General features: G+C 43.2%; 1 protein-coding gene across 2 annotated transcripts in view; it reads left to right on the forward strand.

The window, feature by feature from the left end:
* Positions 1-14,613, forward strand: part of TMEM135 (transmembrane protein 135) — a 185,977-nt gene extending 171,364 nt beyond the window's left edge. For both annotated transcript variants that reach the window (XM_077926976.1, XM_028726020.2), the window contains exons 10-15: positions 5,369-5,536; positions 7,472-7,535; positions 8,598-8,674; positions 10,260-10,358; positions 11,310-11,377; positions 12,689-14,613. In XM_077926976.1, coding sequence (XP_077783102.1) covers positions 5,369-5,536; positions 7,472-7,535; positions 8,598-8,674; positions 10,260-10,358; positions 11,310-11,377; positions 12,689-12,824 — 612 coding nt within the window. In that variant the 3' untranslated portion in view covers positions 12,825-14,613. The remainder of the gene's footprint in view (positions 1-5,368; positions 5,537-7,471; positions 7,536-8,597; positions 8,675-10,259; positions 10,359-11,309; positions 11,378-12,688) is intronic.
* Positions 14,614-14,916: the final 303 nt, after the last annotated feature.

The raw sequence follows: 14,916 nt of genomic DNA on the forward strand, positions 1-14,916 counted from the left end.
GATGGCTGCCAATGGCTTGACCTATTTGTTAGACGTTCCTTTCCTGCCAAACAGCTTGTCTTCCTATCGTCATACCTGCTTGTGTATTGGTTTTGTCTGGTTTTTTCACAAAGTGGGCACAATTGGCCACAGGAAAAGTGGAGATAGTGCTGTTGTGGTTAATTCCAGCTTGAGGGCTCTCCATAGGCCTCTGGTTGGTCACTGTTAATGAACTAGATGGACCTTTGCTCTGCTCTTTCAGGGCTCTTCCTATGTACATATGTCTTCCCTGGACAAAATGCACTTAACAAATAAATTTTCCCAATTCAAAAAGTGGCCAGTACTTAAAATTCATCAGTCTCGGAACAACAGACGACACAGCCAGTTATTGCAAATTAGACATTTCAAGAGCCTAGTCTAGAGAAGTGGGATGTTCACTCAGGGAATAATAATAAAAAAAATGAATATATAGCAGGGGTATTCATTGTGGTGCCTTCCAGCCCAAGCTAGCATGGCCAATGGTCAAGTGTGATGGCAGCTGTAACCCAAAACCTCTGGAGGGCTACCTGTGATACAGAGGTTTATCTTTGCTTCCCTCTTGACATTTTACTGGTGTGCAAGTAACTTTGAATGTTTATAGAGAGCCTCAAAGAAGATGGAGGGCTGGTCTGTGTGTTCCTTTTGTGATAGGAAACAGAAGTTCCATCACAAGTTTCCCACTGACCCATCTCTGTTTACGCTGAATTTGCCGCGTGAACAAGGGCAAAGATGTAGCAAATTTCCTTCCCCCTCCAGTAAAATAACAATAACAATGATAATAATGGCAAACAATGGTTGGAGGCAAGGGCGCTTTTACGTAATGGCTCCAACGCACAAAGTCAGTTTTGCAGGAAGAGGTGGGTGGGAATTGTACTAAGGGGATGTTGATCCCCGTGGTGAGAATAATTCGCGGGACAAGCTGTGAGCATTCTCAGACTGGTTTAGTAACCACTGTGGCACTTAGAGGTAACCTTATCCCTGTACCAAACCGCTGGTAAGGTGACATACAATTAATCTGTATGGAAGCTTAACTTGTGGAACAAATGGAGTATTACAAGAGCCTGTTTTGTAAAGGTTAAGAAAGGGAACAAGGAATAAACCTTGGAAGAAAGAGAAAAAGAGTAACCAAAGTTGGTGCCGAATAAGAAACAGGCAATGTTTAGATCTCATGATCCATGCTGATATCATCATTGTTATGACTACAACCTGTACTGAAAGTGCCATGAGTTTATAGGTTGGCTAGGGGAGCAAGATACATAGGAGAAAATTAGCCAATAAAACGAGTAAGCAGTAAGTCACCCCAGCCTCATTTATGAATGTGTTGCACCCGCAGCAATCTGATTTGTTATTCTCTGTTTTGAATATTTACCTAGTACTGAGTTTCAGTGTGAGAAATGGAGTCAGGTTTTTTAAAATATGTCTGTTGAACAGGATTCATCTGCGTGGTGATATTTGCAAGAGTATACATGGAAGAGGTGTTTGAAGCATTTAATCATTTTTCGAAAACCTGTTTCACAGAGTAATCCTTAGCAGGGAGGGCATATCGGGTGATAAAAGTTGGTTAAAATTATTCTTCTCTTTTATCTCACGGTAGACTATCTGCACCTGTGAAATCTTTCATTTGATGCATGAATTAGAATTATAGCTATTGGCACAATATTGAACACAATAAAATGGATTTTGTTGTATTTGAGCTCCCATTCACAAGCTCTCAACCTGGATGGCTGCAGTTTATTGCGAAACAGAGTTGTCCCAACTAAAATTGTGCTCAGAAGGTGGTGTGCCTGCCAGCACTAAGTTCAAATTTCTTTGGGAGGAGGGTGAGCTATGATGCAGCCCTTGTCTCAATTGTATCACTGTGGGTTAGCCTGCTCCCCGATGTGTCAGCTGGAAGACTTTGCTGTGGGAATGCTTTCAAAGAAGTATGCCTCCAGTGATGGAGCTGGGTCCCAGAGCACACCCAGAATATACACCTGCTCCTTCTGGGAGAGTGCAGCCCCATCCAGGGCAGGCAACTGACTTGCTTTCTGGATCCAAGAACCATTCACCCACATAGCTTCTATCTTGCCAGGATTCAGACTCATTTATTAGCCCTCGTCCTGCCTTCCCACTGCACCCAGAGGCTGGTCTAAAATTAACTGGCAGTACATTTAGGAGAGATTACTCAATATGTAATTAACGCAGGGAATCCACTCCTAATACGTGGTGGTGCCTTGCAAGGGAGGATAGACAAATCCATGGAGGGTGTGACTCTCAGTTGCTATTTGCCATGATGGTTGGCATTTGAGTGTTCTTAATTCTGGATGCTGAGGACAAGCAACCTTCCCGCTCTTGCCTGTGGGCTTTGCAGAACTTTCTGGCAGGCCGCTGTTGAGAAGCCGGACTAGATGCGGCCTTGGTCTGATTCAGCAGGATTCCCCCCCCCCCCCATGTTCTTAGCTTCTATACTAATACACCCTGAAGGTCGACTGCACATGGAAACAAACCACATATTGTTAACATTGGCTGAGCAGCTTTAACGGTTCAGTACATGGATTTCCTTTTGCTTTAGTGCATGCTTCGCAAGACACCTTGCAGAGTGGTTGTTGAAAGAACCCAGGAATTGAATACGCTGGAGATTGAATATAGCTGTCCAGTGCTTGTGTTTTCAGGAAGATCTTTGTTTTCAGAGTTCCCACAGTCTTCCAGATGTTTGAGCGCAAGGCATAAGGCTTTCCCCATCTCATTGTTTCCTTTTCTGTACCATTGGCATGAATTTAGGGAGAAAAATAAATATATTGCACATCTGAATGTTTCTTTTCTCCATTAAGTTAACATACCTGAACTTTTTGTGGGGAGCCTGCCTTCAAATTAATTGAATAAAGAAGGGAGGGAGACATGTGTGCTTATTCATTTGCAGTATTCAGACTCAAGCTACTAACTGAAGTTTTTGATGTGGCATAGAATATATTCCAAAAATAATGAAACAAAGAAGAGTTAACCAGGGCAGGGCAAAGGTGTATATGGGTGAGATGCTGGATTTACTTATAAGCTAAACAAGCTATAGCTTAGGGCTCCACTCTCTTGGGGCCCCCCAAAAAAAACTAAAGGAAAAAACCCTGGATGTACATTTCCAAAATATAAGATAAGTTCAACAATTACTTTGATAAAATACATGTTTTGTTATGTGCAAATGGCTTTAGATACCTATTAGGTCCATAAAGTACCATATAGCATATATTCAACACAAAAAACAGCGACAATTTGTTGTTGACAAAGGACAGCTGGACATATAAAGGGCCCCATTACCTTCAGTAGCTTAGGGCCTCATCAAACCTAAATCTGGCCCTGCTGGCACCACAACAGTATGTCTGTTTGCCAGAGGGTTGGACTAGATGACCCTCGTGGTCCCTTCCAATGATGAAATTCTATGATTCTATTATCTCAGCTACATTGCTTGACTGTAGCCTGCTCTTACAAGAGTTCACTTGCCCCAGTATGCAAGGAGGAGAAACACACACACAGTGGAAATGGTGTTAACTGGAAATCTTTAAACTGTGGCCTGCGAGTTCCATTAGGGTGACCTATGGAAAGGCTGCAGTGCAATAGATCTGTACTCAGCCCTCCACTTACTTTGCTTGATGTGATGATGGAGGACTAAGATGCCCAGCAAGGGGTCCATGAGTCACACGGCAGCATAGAAGCACAAGACGCTCGTCTTTGGCTCTGCAGAAGTCAGCTGACTCAAAGGAGGTGTCAGCTGCCAACCTGGCGCTCGGAAATCTCCACACAGTTGCAATTGGATCTGCACCAGTGGCAGGATACGCCTGGCACCCAGGGAATTTTGAACACTGCCCCTCACCAGCCCTAGTTCCCTCCTTGAGTATTTTTGCATGGCTGGGATGTGTTTTTGAACTCTGATAATGCCTCTTGCTTGCCTGGTTTGAGGATAGAGAAGGGGTGTGGGTAGGAAACTATTCTTCTGCACAAAGCTGGGGGAAAATACATTCATTGCTCCGCCTGCTTTTACCTCTGCCCCTCCACTAGAGACATGTGCCCCCCCACAAAGGTTGCCAAGATGAGCACACGGCCCTCATTCTGAAAAAGGTTCCTACCTCTGCCTTCCCCATAGATCTTGGTACAGTGGGGTTTTTCTCCCCAAGGAGTGCTCAAAGGTACGCAGCACCAGCACCTCTTCTTTGTTGTTAAAAAGTGTGGCACTTATTGTAACTTCACGACGAGCACCTATTTTTCTAGGAAAAAAAGCTCCGATGTCCTGACTCCCATTCTGCAGCTGAATCTCCTAGCCTGGAAATAGCTGTTGGAACAAGCAGGTGTTATGCCCTTCACCTGCCTTCTTCACTGAACTGTTGCTCATGTTTATTGCAGATGCAGGTAGCACTGGAAAATCAGAAGTGTCAATAAGTCCCCTCCCCCCCAGCAAGCCTCCAGGCCTCGGGTGCTCCTACTGCCACTACGATGTTGGAGGAGTAATTCTCTGTTTCTTGCCCTGCGTTGTTATGGTTGTTGTCAGTCTTTCAAGGGCCATCAGCTGACACAAGACGCGAACAGCTGCCATGTTACACCAAAGGGAATGCGCAAAGGAGTGGGTGGTCTACCCTCGGTCTAAGGGCCCACTCGACACAGAGAATTTTGGGTTGGGCAGAGAATCAGGCTCAGTCCTCCTGGAGCAGGTGGTTGAATGTCTACAGAGAGCCAGTGGGGCATAATGATTGACTTGTTGGTCTGGCACAGGGTAGATGCAGCCACAGAGGTCACTGGGTGCCCTTCAGATACGGAATCATTGAATTGTAGAGTTGGAAGGGGCGGTGAGGGTCATCTAGTCCAACCCCCAGCGGGGCAGGAATATTCAGGTGGCCCCGTTTGGGGGTTGAACCCATGACTTTCGCCGTTTACCATCCCTCAGCCTAGCCTTCCCTACAGGGTTTATATGAAAATGAAGGTGACCCCCAAGCTCCTTGGATGAAGGGTTGGGTAAAAATGTAATAAGCTATGGTTGGTATTCAGTTAAATTTCACTCAGAGTAGACCCACTGAAATTAATGAACATGGCCATGTTGGGTTCCTTACTTCTAATGGGTCTACTCTGAGCACAACTTAGTTTGAATACTACCCATAGGGAGAAATTTTACACTCTGAAACCCTTGGGAATGGAAAAAAAGGAAGAAACTAGATGGATCTTTTGATTGTAAGTTCCAAGGTTATGTTTCTGTGAATGTTTGCACAGCATACCTTCCCAAGGTTTTGTTTTATAAGTGAGATTTTTCTGTGAAGTCCCTGACACGGCTGTTTTTCTTTCATTTGCTCTGCCTCCCTCTCTCTAAATGTCACGTTCTTAATATCTTCTCTAGGGCTTCATTAGGATGTTTAGCGTTGGTTACTTGATCCAGTGTTGCCTTCGGATCCCGTCAGCATTCCGGCATCTGTTTACAAAACCTTCCCGGCTGCTCTCGCTCCTCTACAACAAAGAAAATTTCCAGCTCGGGGCTTTTCTGGGGTCATTTGTCAGTATATACAAAGTAAGTTTCTAAAGTGCTGAAAAGTTAAAAAGTTGGAATTTAATTATCCTAAAGTTGCTCTTTTGCAGCAGCAGAAATATTTAACGAGCATCTATCATTCTAGGGACTGAGCCACATAACCTACCACACACGCATGTGGACCATCTTTTTTCTTTAAAAAAATAAATTGCATTGAGGGCACTAATCAGCAAGTTGAATTGTGGGGTGGGTGGTTTTTTTTTACTAAATGGGGAGCATTTCTATTGAGCGTTAGTAGAATATTGGCTCGTTTGGTCGCAAGTGGGGAGAATCCCCTTGATTTCTGTTTCCTTGACCATGGAGGAATTTTGTAACCACTGCATGGCGACATTGTTTTGTAACTTAAAAGGGAAAAAACAAACAAAAAGGAAGCAAGCTTAGCTTGAAAAGAGGTGAGGGAGTCAATGTGATGAGCAGTTTTAGAATGCGTCAATGAACTGGGAGTCTGAAAGGCGTGACACATATCTTATTTGCAAGACAGAGAGAAATCTTCATTTATTAGTGCAACACACCACCATTCACCTGCTGCTTGGAGAGGTGTGGTTTCTGCCTTCATGATTTCTCCTACACTGCTCCGGGTTCTATACTGATATTCTACTCATTTGATTATGGCAGACTGCATCGTTCTACTCTTGAGCAACCCACTAGACTCTCTGAGAGCAACCACACCACTCGAGGCTATATATAAATGACGCTATAGCCAAGCAAACTTTCAGGTTTACCTGTATGCTCACTCTTTTTAAAGCCAATGTGTTGGGAAACTGTGTACGTGCAGCTACTCACACAAAGTCCCTTAAGGTTTGGCAGACAGCCAGAAGGCACTCTGAAGGAGTAAGTCTGCCTGGTGATAACAGAGACATGGAGACCGCTCCCTGATAGGTCAAGCTCTCTCAAGGGAGTGATTATTAATGGCCTACCAACTGTGAGTTCGTGAGTTCAGTGGTTCAGTGTGTCAGTGAGTGTAGGAGTTGTGAGTCGTGTCAGAGAGAGCTAGCAAAAGATCCGTGTTCTGTTCCTGTAAATAGTCCACTGTATAGAATAAACACCTAACTACAAGTTCCTGGTTCCTGCTTCGTCTATCCTGTCTGCAGCCAAGTTGCCAATCACTTCCGTGGATTCTGCGTGTACTCTGCTAGGTCTGGCTAAGGTCCTGCAACTAGTCAGAAAGTTGCGAAACTCCGAATAGGTTTTGCCAGTACAATGCACTTTGGAACTTTTCCTCTAGAAAGCCCTTTTGCTCTAGGCTCTCTTGTATACCTTCTAGGACTCTAAAAGTGCTGGTGGCAGAATTCTGAATTGTACTCTTCAAGTCTGTAGATTGGAAGGCAGGGGATTTCTTAATTTTCAATGCTCTCCCATGTAATTAGCTCCCTGCGTATATGAAGCTAGCACATCAGAGAGAGGAGTCTCTTTCCTTAAAGCACCAGTTTACTACATGCAGAGAGCTTTTCCCACTAGCATTAATATGAACCCCCCCGCCCGAAGCAGTACACTCAGAATTCTTACCACCCCATTCCAAATAATGTGCCGAATGTCTGGAAGCAATTCCTTCACATTGGCAGTTTTCAAGCAGCCAAGTAGTATATTGACTCAGGTGAGGAGCAGTTTGGGTGAAATGTATAGAAAGGGAGGAAATGATATTTTGAAAAACAAAGAGGCTGTGTATATATGAACAATTTCAGATTTGGCTGAGGCTTTTTGTCCTTGTTTCAGACTGACCTTCTAGTCTATCTCCAAATACCAAGTTGAGATTACTTTATAAATCATCATACCGGGCAGCTACTAAGTGTTCATCAAGAGCCAGAGCTGTAATCAGAGGGTTTAAGTTGACTTGATTAAATTTTTAAGATATAATTGAGTGCTTTGTTACTAGATTATAGCTCTAACCAGGTTGATGTGATTATCCTCAAAACACAGGGTACAAGCTGCTTCCTGCGCTGGGTACGGAACCTGGACGATGAACTGCATGCACTTATTGCAGGTATACCTCCATGTTTCTCCATGGCAGTGGCCCACTTGCCCAGGGCTAGAACTTTCCATATATTTGCCTACCCGCTAGAGAGATGCTGGTTTGGAACCTGAGCCCTCTGCTTCCTTGTTTCATACGGTTTTGTCGATTTTGGGATGGGAGCAGTGAGGAAGCCTCCGTTGGAGATCAGCTCAGTTCCCGAGATGTTGTAAGAATTGGCCAGAATGTTTGCAATACGTCCAGCTTCTGTCAGCAAAGAAAAAACCCCTTAGCCCTGCCTTTGGGCAGCCAAAGTCATCTTCCTGGCCACTGTGTGAATTTTGATTGTGGACTCTGTTGGTCTCTGGTCTGATCTTGCTGGACTCCTAAGCTCTGTTATCCCTTACAGTGGTACCTCGGGTTAAGTACTTAATTCGTTCCGGAGGCCCGTACTTAACCTGAAACTGTTCTTAACCTGAAGCACCGCTTTAGCTAATGGGGCCTCCCGCTGCTGCCGCGCCGCCGGAGCACAATTTCTGTTCTCATCCTGAAGCAAAGTTCTTAACCTGAAGCACTATTTCTGGGTTAGCGGAGTCTGTAACCTGAGGCGTATGTAACCTGAAGCGTATGGAACCCGAGGTACCACTGTATTTGGATCATTGTTGCTACAGAATTTCATGTAAAGGTAAAAAGGCCCCTGACCATTAGGTCCAGTCGTGACCGACTCTGGGGTTGCGGCGCTCATCTCACTTTCCTGGCCGAGGGAGCCGGCGTACAGCTTCTGGGTCATATGGCCAACATGACTAAGCCACTTCTGGCGAACCAGAGCAGCGCACGGAAACGCCGTTTACCTTCCCACTGGAGCGGAACATATTTATCTACTTGCACTTTGACGTGCTTTCGAACTGCTAGGTTGGCAGGAGCTAGGACAAAGCAACGGAAGCTCACCCTGTCGCAGGGATTTGAACCGCCGACCTTCTGATCGGCAAGTCCTAGGCTCTGTGGTTTAACCCACAGCGCCACCCGCGTCCCTAGAATTTCATTTCATGTAGTACATGGTAAAAAATGTGACCAATTTGTTTCTTGTTCATCCAGGATCCTTGGCAGGAATGTCAATGATGTTCTACAAAAGTACTACTATCTCTATGTACCTGGCTTCCAAACTAGTAGAGGTAAGCGTATTCTGGCTTTGTGTGTGTGTGTGTGTGTGTGTGTGTGTGTGTGTGTGTGTGTAAAACAACCGGGAAGAAGAAAATTCGGAGCACATCTACTCCTTCATAGCTGTTTGGAGCCAGTGGGTCTGTTAAACCCACATCTGACCTGCATATTTTCGTTTTAGGAAGGCGGAGCTCTGTGTGGATGGGCAACAGAACAAGGATACCCCACATAGCATAATAATAATAATAATAATAATAATAATAATAATAATAATAATAATGATGATGATGGAAAAGGCACAGACCAGCAGGTGCAGGATGCTTCTTTGAGAACAGCAACCTGAGTGCAATGGTGTTTGTATGCTTGCTTTGTTGCTGAGCTGGTATATCTTGTATTTTAAGCTAAAAGGTTACTTCCACATGTTAATTTTTCCCTTGAGGCAAAGCAGCTCCAATCGAAATAACACCAGGAATCAGCTTGGAAGGATAGCATTTCATGCATCTGTTGGGCTTTTCCCTTTTGTATCTTTTCACTTCACTAAATGATGAGGTCTACTGGTTCCAGACTTGCTGTGTAATATTGCCCCGCACGGCGGCTGCTTATTCTCTCCGGAGTTTACCCCAGGGCACTAGGACGCTGGTGAAAGCAGAATCTCTGCATGAATTGCCACGTCATGGCGGCCAAAAACTAGCCGACCTAAGAGGGACGTGTTCCTTAGGAGGAGAAATGGTGTGGATAAAAATAAGCTTCCATTGTTTTCTTTAAAAGCAAAATCAAAAATGCTTCGAAAGAGCATGCCATTTCAAGTAGCTTTTAGAGGGCTGATTAGTTACTGCTCTAAGGAAGGAAGGAAGGAAGGAAGGAAGGAGAAAGAAAGAATAGGAGGGAGTTATATTGCTTGGACCTAAAATATCCTCTAATGCAATATGATGTTAGGCAGCTGTTTACACTAGAAATACCCGTATTTTTTGAGCCCCAAATTAAGAAATAAATATTTTAAACATTCCGTTTAGAAGACGACCCCCGATTTTAAACTTAAAAAAAATGGGGGGAAACATAGTCTTATACACGGAAAAATACGGTAAGTAGCAAAACTGCAAACATGTAAGTACTGCCCCATATCACTCCTAGAATTTATTCCCACTCCTGCAACTGATTGTGCCGTCTTAGTACAGTTCCCCTCTTCCTCACTCAGTTCCATGCTAGAAAGAGATGCATTGTAAGCTATGCGAAATCATTTAGGTACATGTTTCCTTGTCCCAGAATTTGAACATTTCCCGCAGCATTCTGGAGACTCTGTAAAACCTTAGGCCAGATTGGGATTTAGGTTTGGCGCCACCTGGCGGACAATAGGCAACATTGCAAGTTTGCAAAAAAATGAAATGAAGAATTCAAACAGGAAGCTACTCTCTTAGCTCCTCCCTTCTCCTTCCTTCTTCGCTTTCCCACTTTGCCTCGCAGAAATTGGTCCTTTCTTCCTTTGACACCTGGCATTCTTGGAGCAGGAAGGCATAAAGTGGAAGCAGTGGCCACTCTCAGCCCCAGTGCATCTCTTGCCTTTGTAAGAATACTTTGCTCTGTGTTTCTTTCATTTAACAGGCCATGTATTTCAAAGGCATCGAAGCCGGAAAGGTCCCTTATTTTCCCCATGCCGACAGTATCATCTACGCTGTGTCCACAGCCATCTGCTTCCAGGCAGTAAGTGTTCAACCTTTAGTTGGAAGCTGCTTGATGTGTGTCTAAATCAATGAATCACAGTTGAGTAAAAATATTTAGAAGCAAGGAGACAGTTTGACCCCGTGTACAAAGGTCGGTAGCCTCCTTCCTGTGTTTCCCAATAGCAAGATTGTCAGAGCTTTTTATGCTGTTAGACGAGAAGACTTGCTGAGGCTTTCAGGGGAAGAGTGTCTGTTCCCGGAACATCAAGCCGCAGCTTTCTGCTGACTTGAGCATCCATTGGACTTAAACCCATCCCTTCCTTTGTGTGATGTTAAAGCTGTGGTTGGTGGGAATGTTTTTATGATTATTTTATTATTACGCTGTCTGTTGTTATGCTTTTTATTATGTCTTCATTACATTTTTTTATTATGGAGGCTCCGTAAAATGTGTTCTTAGTGTTGTACACTACCCTGGGATCTTTTGATAAAGGGTGGTATATAAATTGAAATAAGAATACCGTATTTTTCGCCCTATTGGACGCTCCGGCCCATAGGACGCACCTAGATTTGGGGGGGGGGGGGGAATAAAGGGGGAAAAATTATTCTCCCCCCCCCCCCCCCGTGCAGGCGCGGGGCTGGGGCGGGGGAAGCCTGAGCTTCCCCCGACCCCAGCCCCCAGAACGGGAGCCAGAGCGATGCCGAAGCTGAGCGCGGAGCTGCACCGAGCCCGGGAGCACAGGCAGCTCCGTGCAACCTTCGGCTTGGCGCCGGGCTCCGGAATGTTGCGCGGAGCTGCGCTGAGCCCCGGAGCGCAGACAGCTCTGCGCAACCCTTGGGAGCCCGGCGCGGAGCTTCCTGAAGCCTGTATTTGCCCCATAGGACGCACACACATTTCCCCTTCATTTTGGGAGGGGAAAAAGTGCATCCTATAGGGCGAAAAATACGGTAATAAGAATAAGAATATGGTTAAATTCAGATTTTGTTGTTGTAGGCCGTGATGGAAGTTCAAAACTTGAGACCTTCTTATTGGAAATTTCTATTACGGCTAACAAGGGGAAGGTAAGTAACCAGCAGTGATTTTAATAGAGCAGTTGCAGATTGCAGTTCTGTGAGAAGTTTGGTACTCTTTCTTGGGAGAAAGATCGATAGTCTGCTAAGTGAGGCCATCAGAAAGAACAACCACCCCAAAGTATCTCACTGGCTGTATATTAAAAATATAGGATGGTTGCGGTCAGGAAAGCACCATTCCCTTTGAATTTCCCTGGTTTCTGCTTGTATCACAAGGTTTCATTTCCATGTCTGTTACCAACAATGTTTCTTAATTCAGGTTTAAGAATGGATATTTGCATTTGCACACCATCACAGATCCTGTGATATGTGGAGTGTAAACATGCATACATGTCTGTGGTTGTGTCTTTATTCTAACTTAAAAGGGCCATCTGCATTGGCGCTTCTGGAAGATAATTTCCATTCTGACTTATTTTTTAAAAACCAGTCAATTGCTTACACAAATACACCATAACGCTAGAGCAACCAATTGAAAATCATGTCATATCTGACAGGCTTCGCTCTTTGATTTGCAGTGATCAGGGTAGAATGCAGTTTGCGTGCAATGCCCCAAGTTTTAAATTAAAAGGAAGGGACAGGGTGGGTAGCTTATCTGAACACAGACATAAGTTAAAAATGGAGATAAATAAAAAGAGCAGAAGGCAAACAGGGAAGGAGAAATCTCAAGCTACCCAGGAACACTGTAATTGTTAATGCATTGGACTTAACACTTGCTAAGGTATCACATTGCCACACTTCCTTTAGCTAGAAGGAGGAGCTTCAGATTGGAGAAGAGGAGAAAGAAAGGGATTTGTTTGACACAGGACCCATTAGTGTGCACCACATTGCAATCTATAACTGACAGAATAGTGAGCCACACAAAAAGGGGTTGTTGTGAATATATTCTCAGTCTGCAAAAGATTTTGCTACGTTAGTCCTCAGAAGAGACAATATCCAAAATTTCTCTGACCACCAGAGATTAGTCCATTAAAGGAGTTCATTTGAACCATTTAAGGCATTGGAGTCAAACTCTTGTAAACACTCAAAAGCTTTTATAGTATCTAGTATAGGAGAGTTTTTAGTTTGGCCTATCAGATAGATATATTGATATATATATATAGATTTGTTTTGGTCATGTTTCTTTTCGTAGATCCATAATTTCAGACTCCATTTTCAATAAAACAATGGCAGCCACAATTCCGTGAGTTTTCATGACTTACTTCAGCAGTGAATGCATTGCAGAACCAAGTTTCATTCAGAAACAGAGTTGCCTTATGCTCCCAAGTGATGCCGTGTGCTAAACTCTCGCCTTGTATTTTCTAGGTTTGCTGTCATGAACAGGAAAGTTTTGGATGTATTTGGTACTGAAGCATCTATGCATTTCAAGGACTTCGTACCTGCGCTTGACCCAAGACATACAGTGGCCCCACCAGAGAGGCCTCTTGAGCGATCTTGGTAGTGAGACGTTAGCCTGGGACGAAGTCTGGCTGATGTTTGTGCTGAGAAGTTAAATTAACTTTAACAGTCAAATAGACCGAAGAGGGCTTGTGTTCCACTTCAGTATTGTTACAGTGAGTTGCGTTATCTTACCAATCAAAACGTTGCTAAAGAACCGTAGCGAGATGCGGCTTTTAATTCTGCCGCTCCCTTAGTAGAAAGTGTCTCTGGATCACTGTGGCTGGTTGACGCAACCTGGTAGATTTTTGACAGAATTATATATCAATGGATTAATATATCAAAAAAGATCGGGGGTGGTTGGGTGGGTCTAAAGTACGTGAATGTACTTAAAATAAAAAATAACACCATTTTGAAAACAATTCATTTTAATTCATTCCGGTAGATAACTTAATAACGATATTTTTACATTTAGAAAATGAAAGGGACATTGGAGATATAATGTCAGAATTCTATAAATTTTATTTTCAAAGTCAGATTTTAGTGGGGAATGTTTTCTCTGTTTCAGATAGGTGGTTAAAAAAAAAACATTGTTACTGGAAAATGTTTAAAGAGCCAATGTCTAGTACCATATTTATGACTGTACTGTTTATATCCAGCTTTGGCTTTGAAAAAGCCCCCCCCCCCCCCCCCCAGCCTCTTCCCTTAAGTCGAATTGCATACCTCGAAAGCTACTGAGAGATTAAAAAAAAGATATAGTGGGCATTTAGGCCTGAGTAATGTAGTTCTTCAGATACGTGTATGAATAACTAGAAAGGACAAGACCACCACAGAATGGAATGTAGTATTGTTCTTCAGGTTTTGAGCTGAGCCTCACAAGATATACTTAGATGGTTTGAAGAGCAAAAAAATTGAAAACCTATATACAAGAGACTTAAGAAGATGATTGTGCCCTTGAATATGGAATTGACTTGATTTTTGTAAGCCTCCGTACTATGTCAGTAATCCAGTGGCCTTCCAAAGGAGTCAAAACCCCAAAGTTTTGAAAGGTGAAGCAAAACAGATTGATATTTTTTTTTGAGAACATTGATGCTCTTTGCTTCTACAGATTTTGTTCTTTTTTAAAAAAGAAAAAGAAAAGTGTAGCCAATATACAAGAGCCATATTACAAGTATGTTAAATTTAGGGCAAGCTGGTCATTGCTCGAAATCCACTGCCCCTCCTTCCCTGCCTGATCCCTGTGGAACCTTGGATGTCCAGATTCCATTTCTATGATCAATTCAGTTGGGTGCGGGCTGCAGTGAAGGAGCTCCCAAGCCTTTGGATGGAAAATACATTGTACTTAGAGTCGTCTGATTTGTCAGAAGCTGAAATGTCTGTGCTTCGAAAAACATCAGAAAGATTAGAGACACTGTTCAGATTCTTCTTTAATTGCTGCAGAGTTGTCGTTTTTTCCAGCTGTGTGTGTATTTGTGCACATGAAAATTACCTAACAGAACAATTTCCAATATAACAGTGAAATTATATTTCCAAAGAACAGCAGTAGCATAATATCTCTTTAAAAGATCCCAGGGAGCAAGCAGTATTTTTGAGTTTGTGAAAACTTTCCTTCAAGCTGGCTATAAAGCGCAACACTGGAAGAAAAATATGATTAAAAAGCCTGCAGTTTTAGGTACTCTTGATTTTGGCTTTTTGTTTTTGTTTTTTAGAAAGCCAGCAAGTTCTTTTTTCCTATTTCTTCTTAAAATTTAACATTGTTCCCAATGAATTTTTCCGGTGAACTCAAAAAGCACACTCACTGTGTCATGAACTATTTAATTTTAGTTAAAACTAATAAAGGTATTATGCTGCCATTGCTGTTTGATTTTTATTTTTTTTAATGGACCAATATATTTGCCTCCGTTTATTTTCTGCTGTAGCACATAAACTTGCACGTTGGCCTTTTAAGTGAGTACTGGTCATACTTGTTACATGTTGTTGGGTTTTCCTCATGCACTAAATTTTATATCAGGGTTGCCAAATGAATCCATAGCTTCCCTTTGAGGTAGGGGAGAAGTACGATTAACTAACACAGTGAACCGCTACTGCTGCCGAATGATTGTCAGAAGTGTCTTTGAAGAACAAAAATGTCAACACCGGGCTACTCAAAACATTTT

The sequence above is a fragment of the Podarcis muralis genome, chromosome 4 (assembly GCF_964188315.1).
Source record: "Podarcis muralis chromosome 4, rPodMur119.hap1.1, whole genome shotgun sequence".
NCBI lineage: Eukaryota > Metazoa > Chordata > Lepidosauria > Squamata > Lacertidae > Podarcis > Podarcis muralis.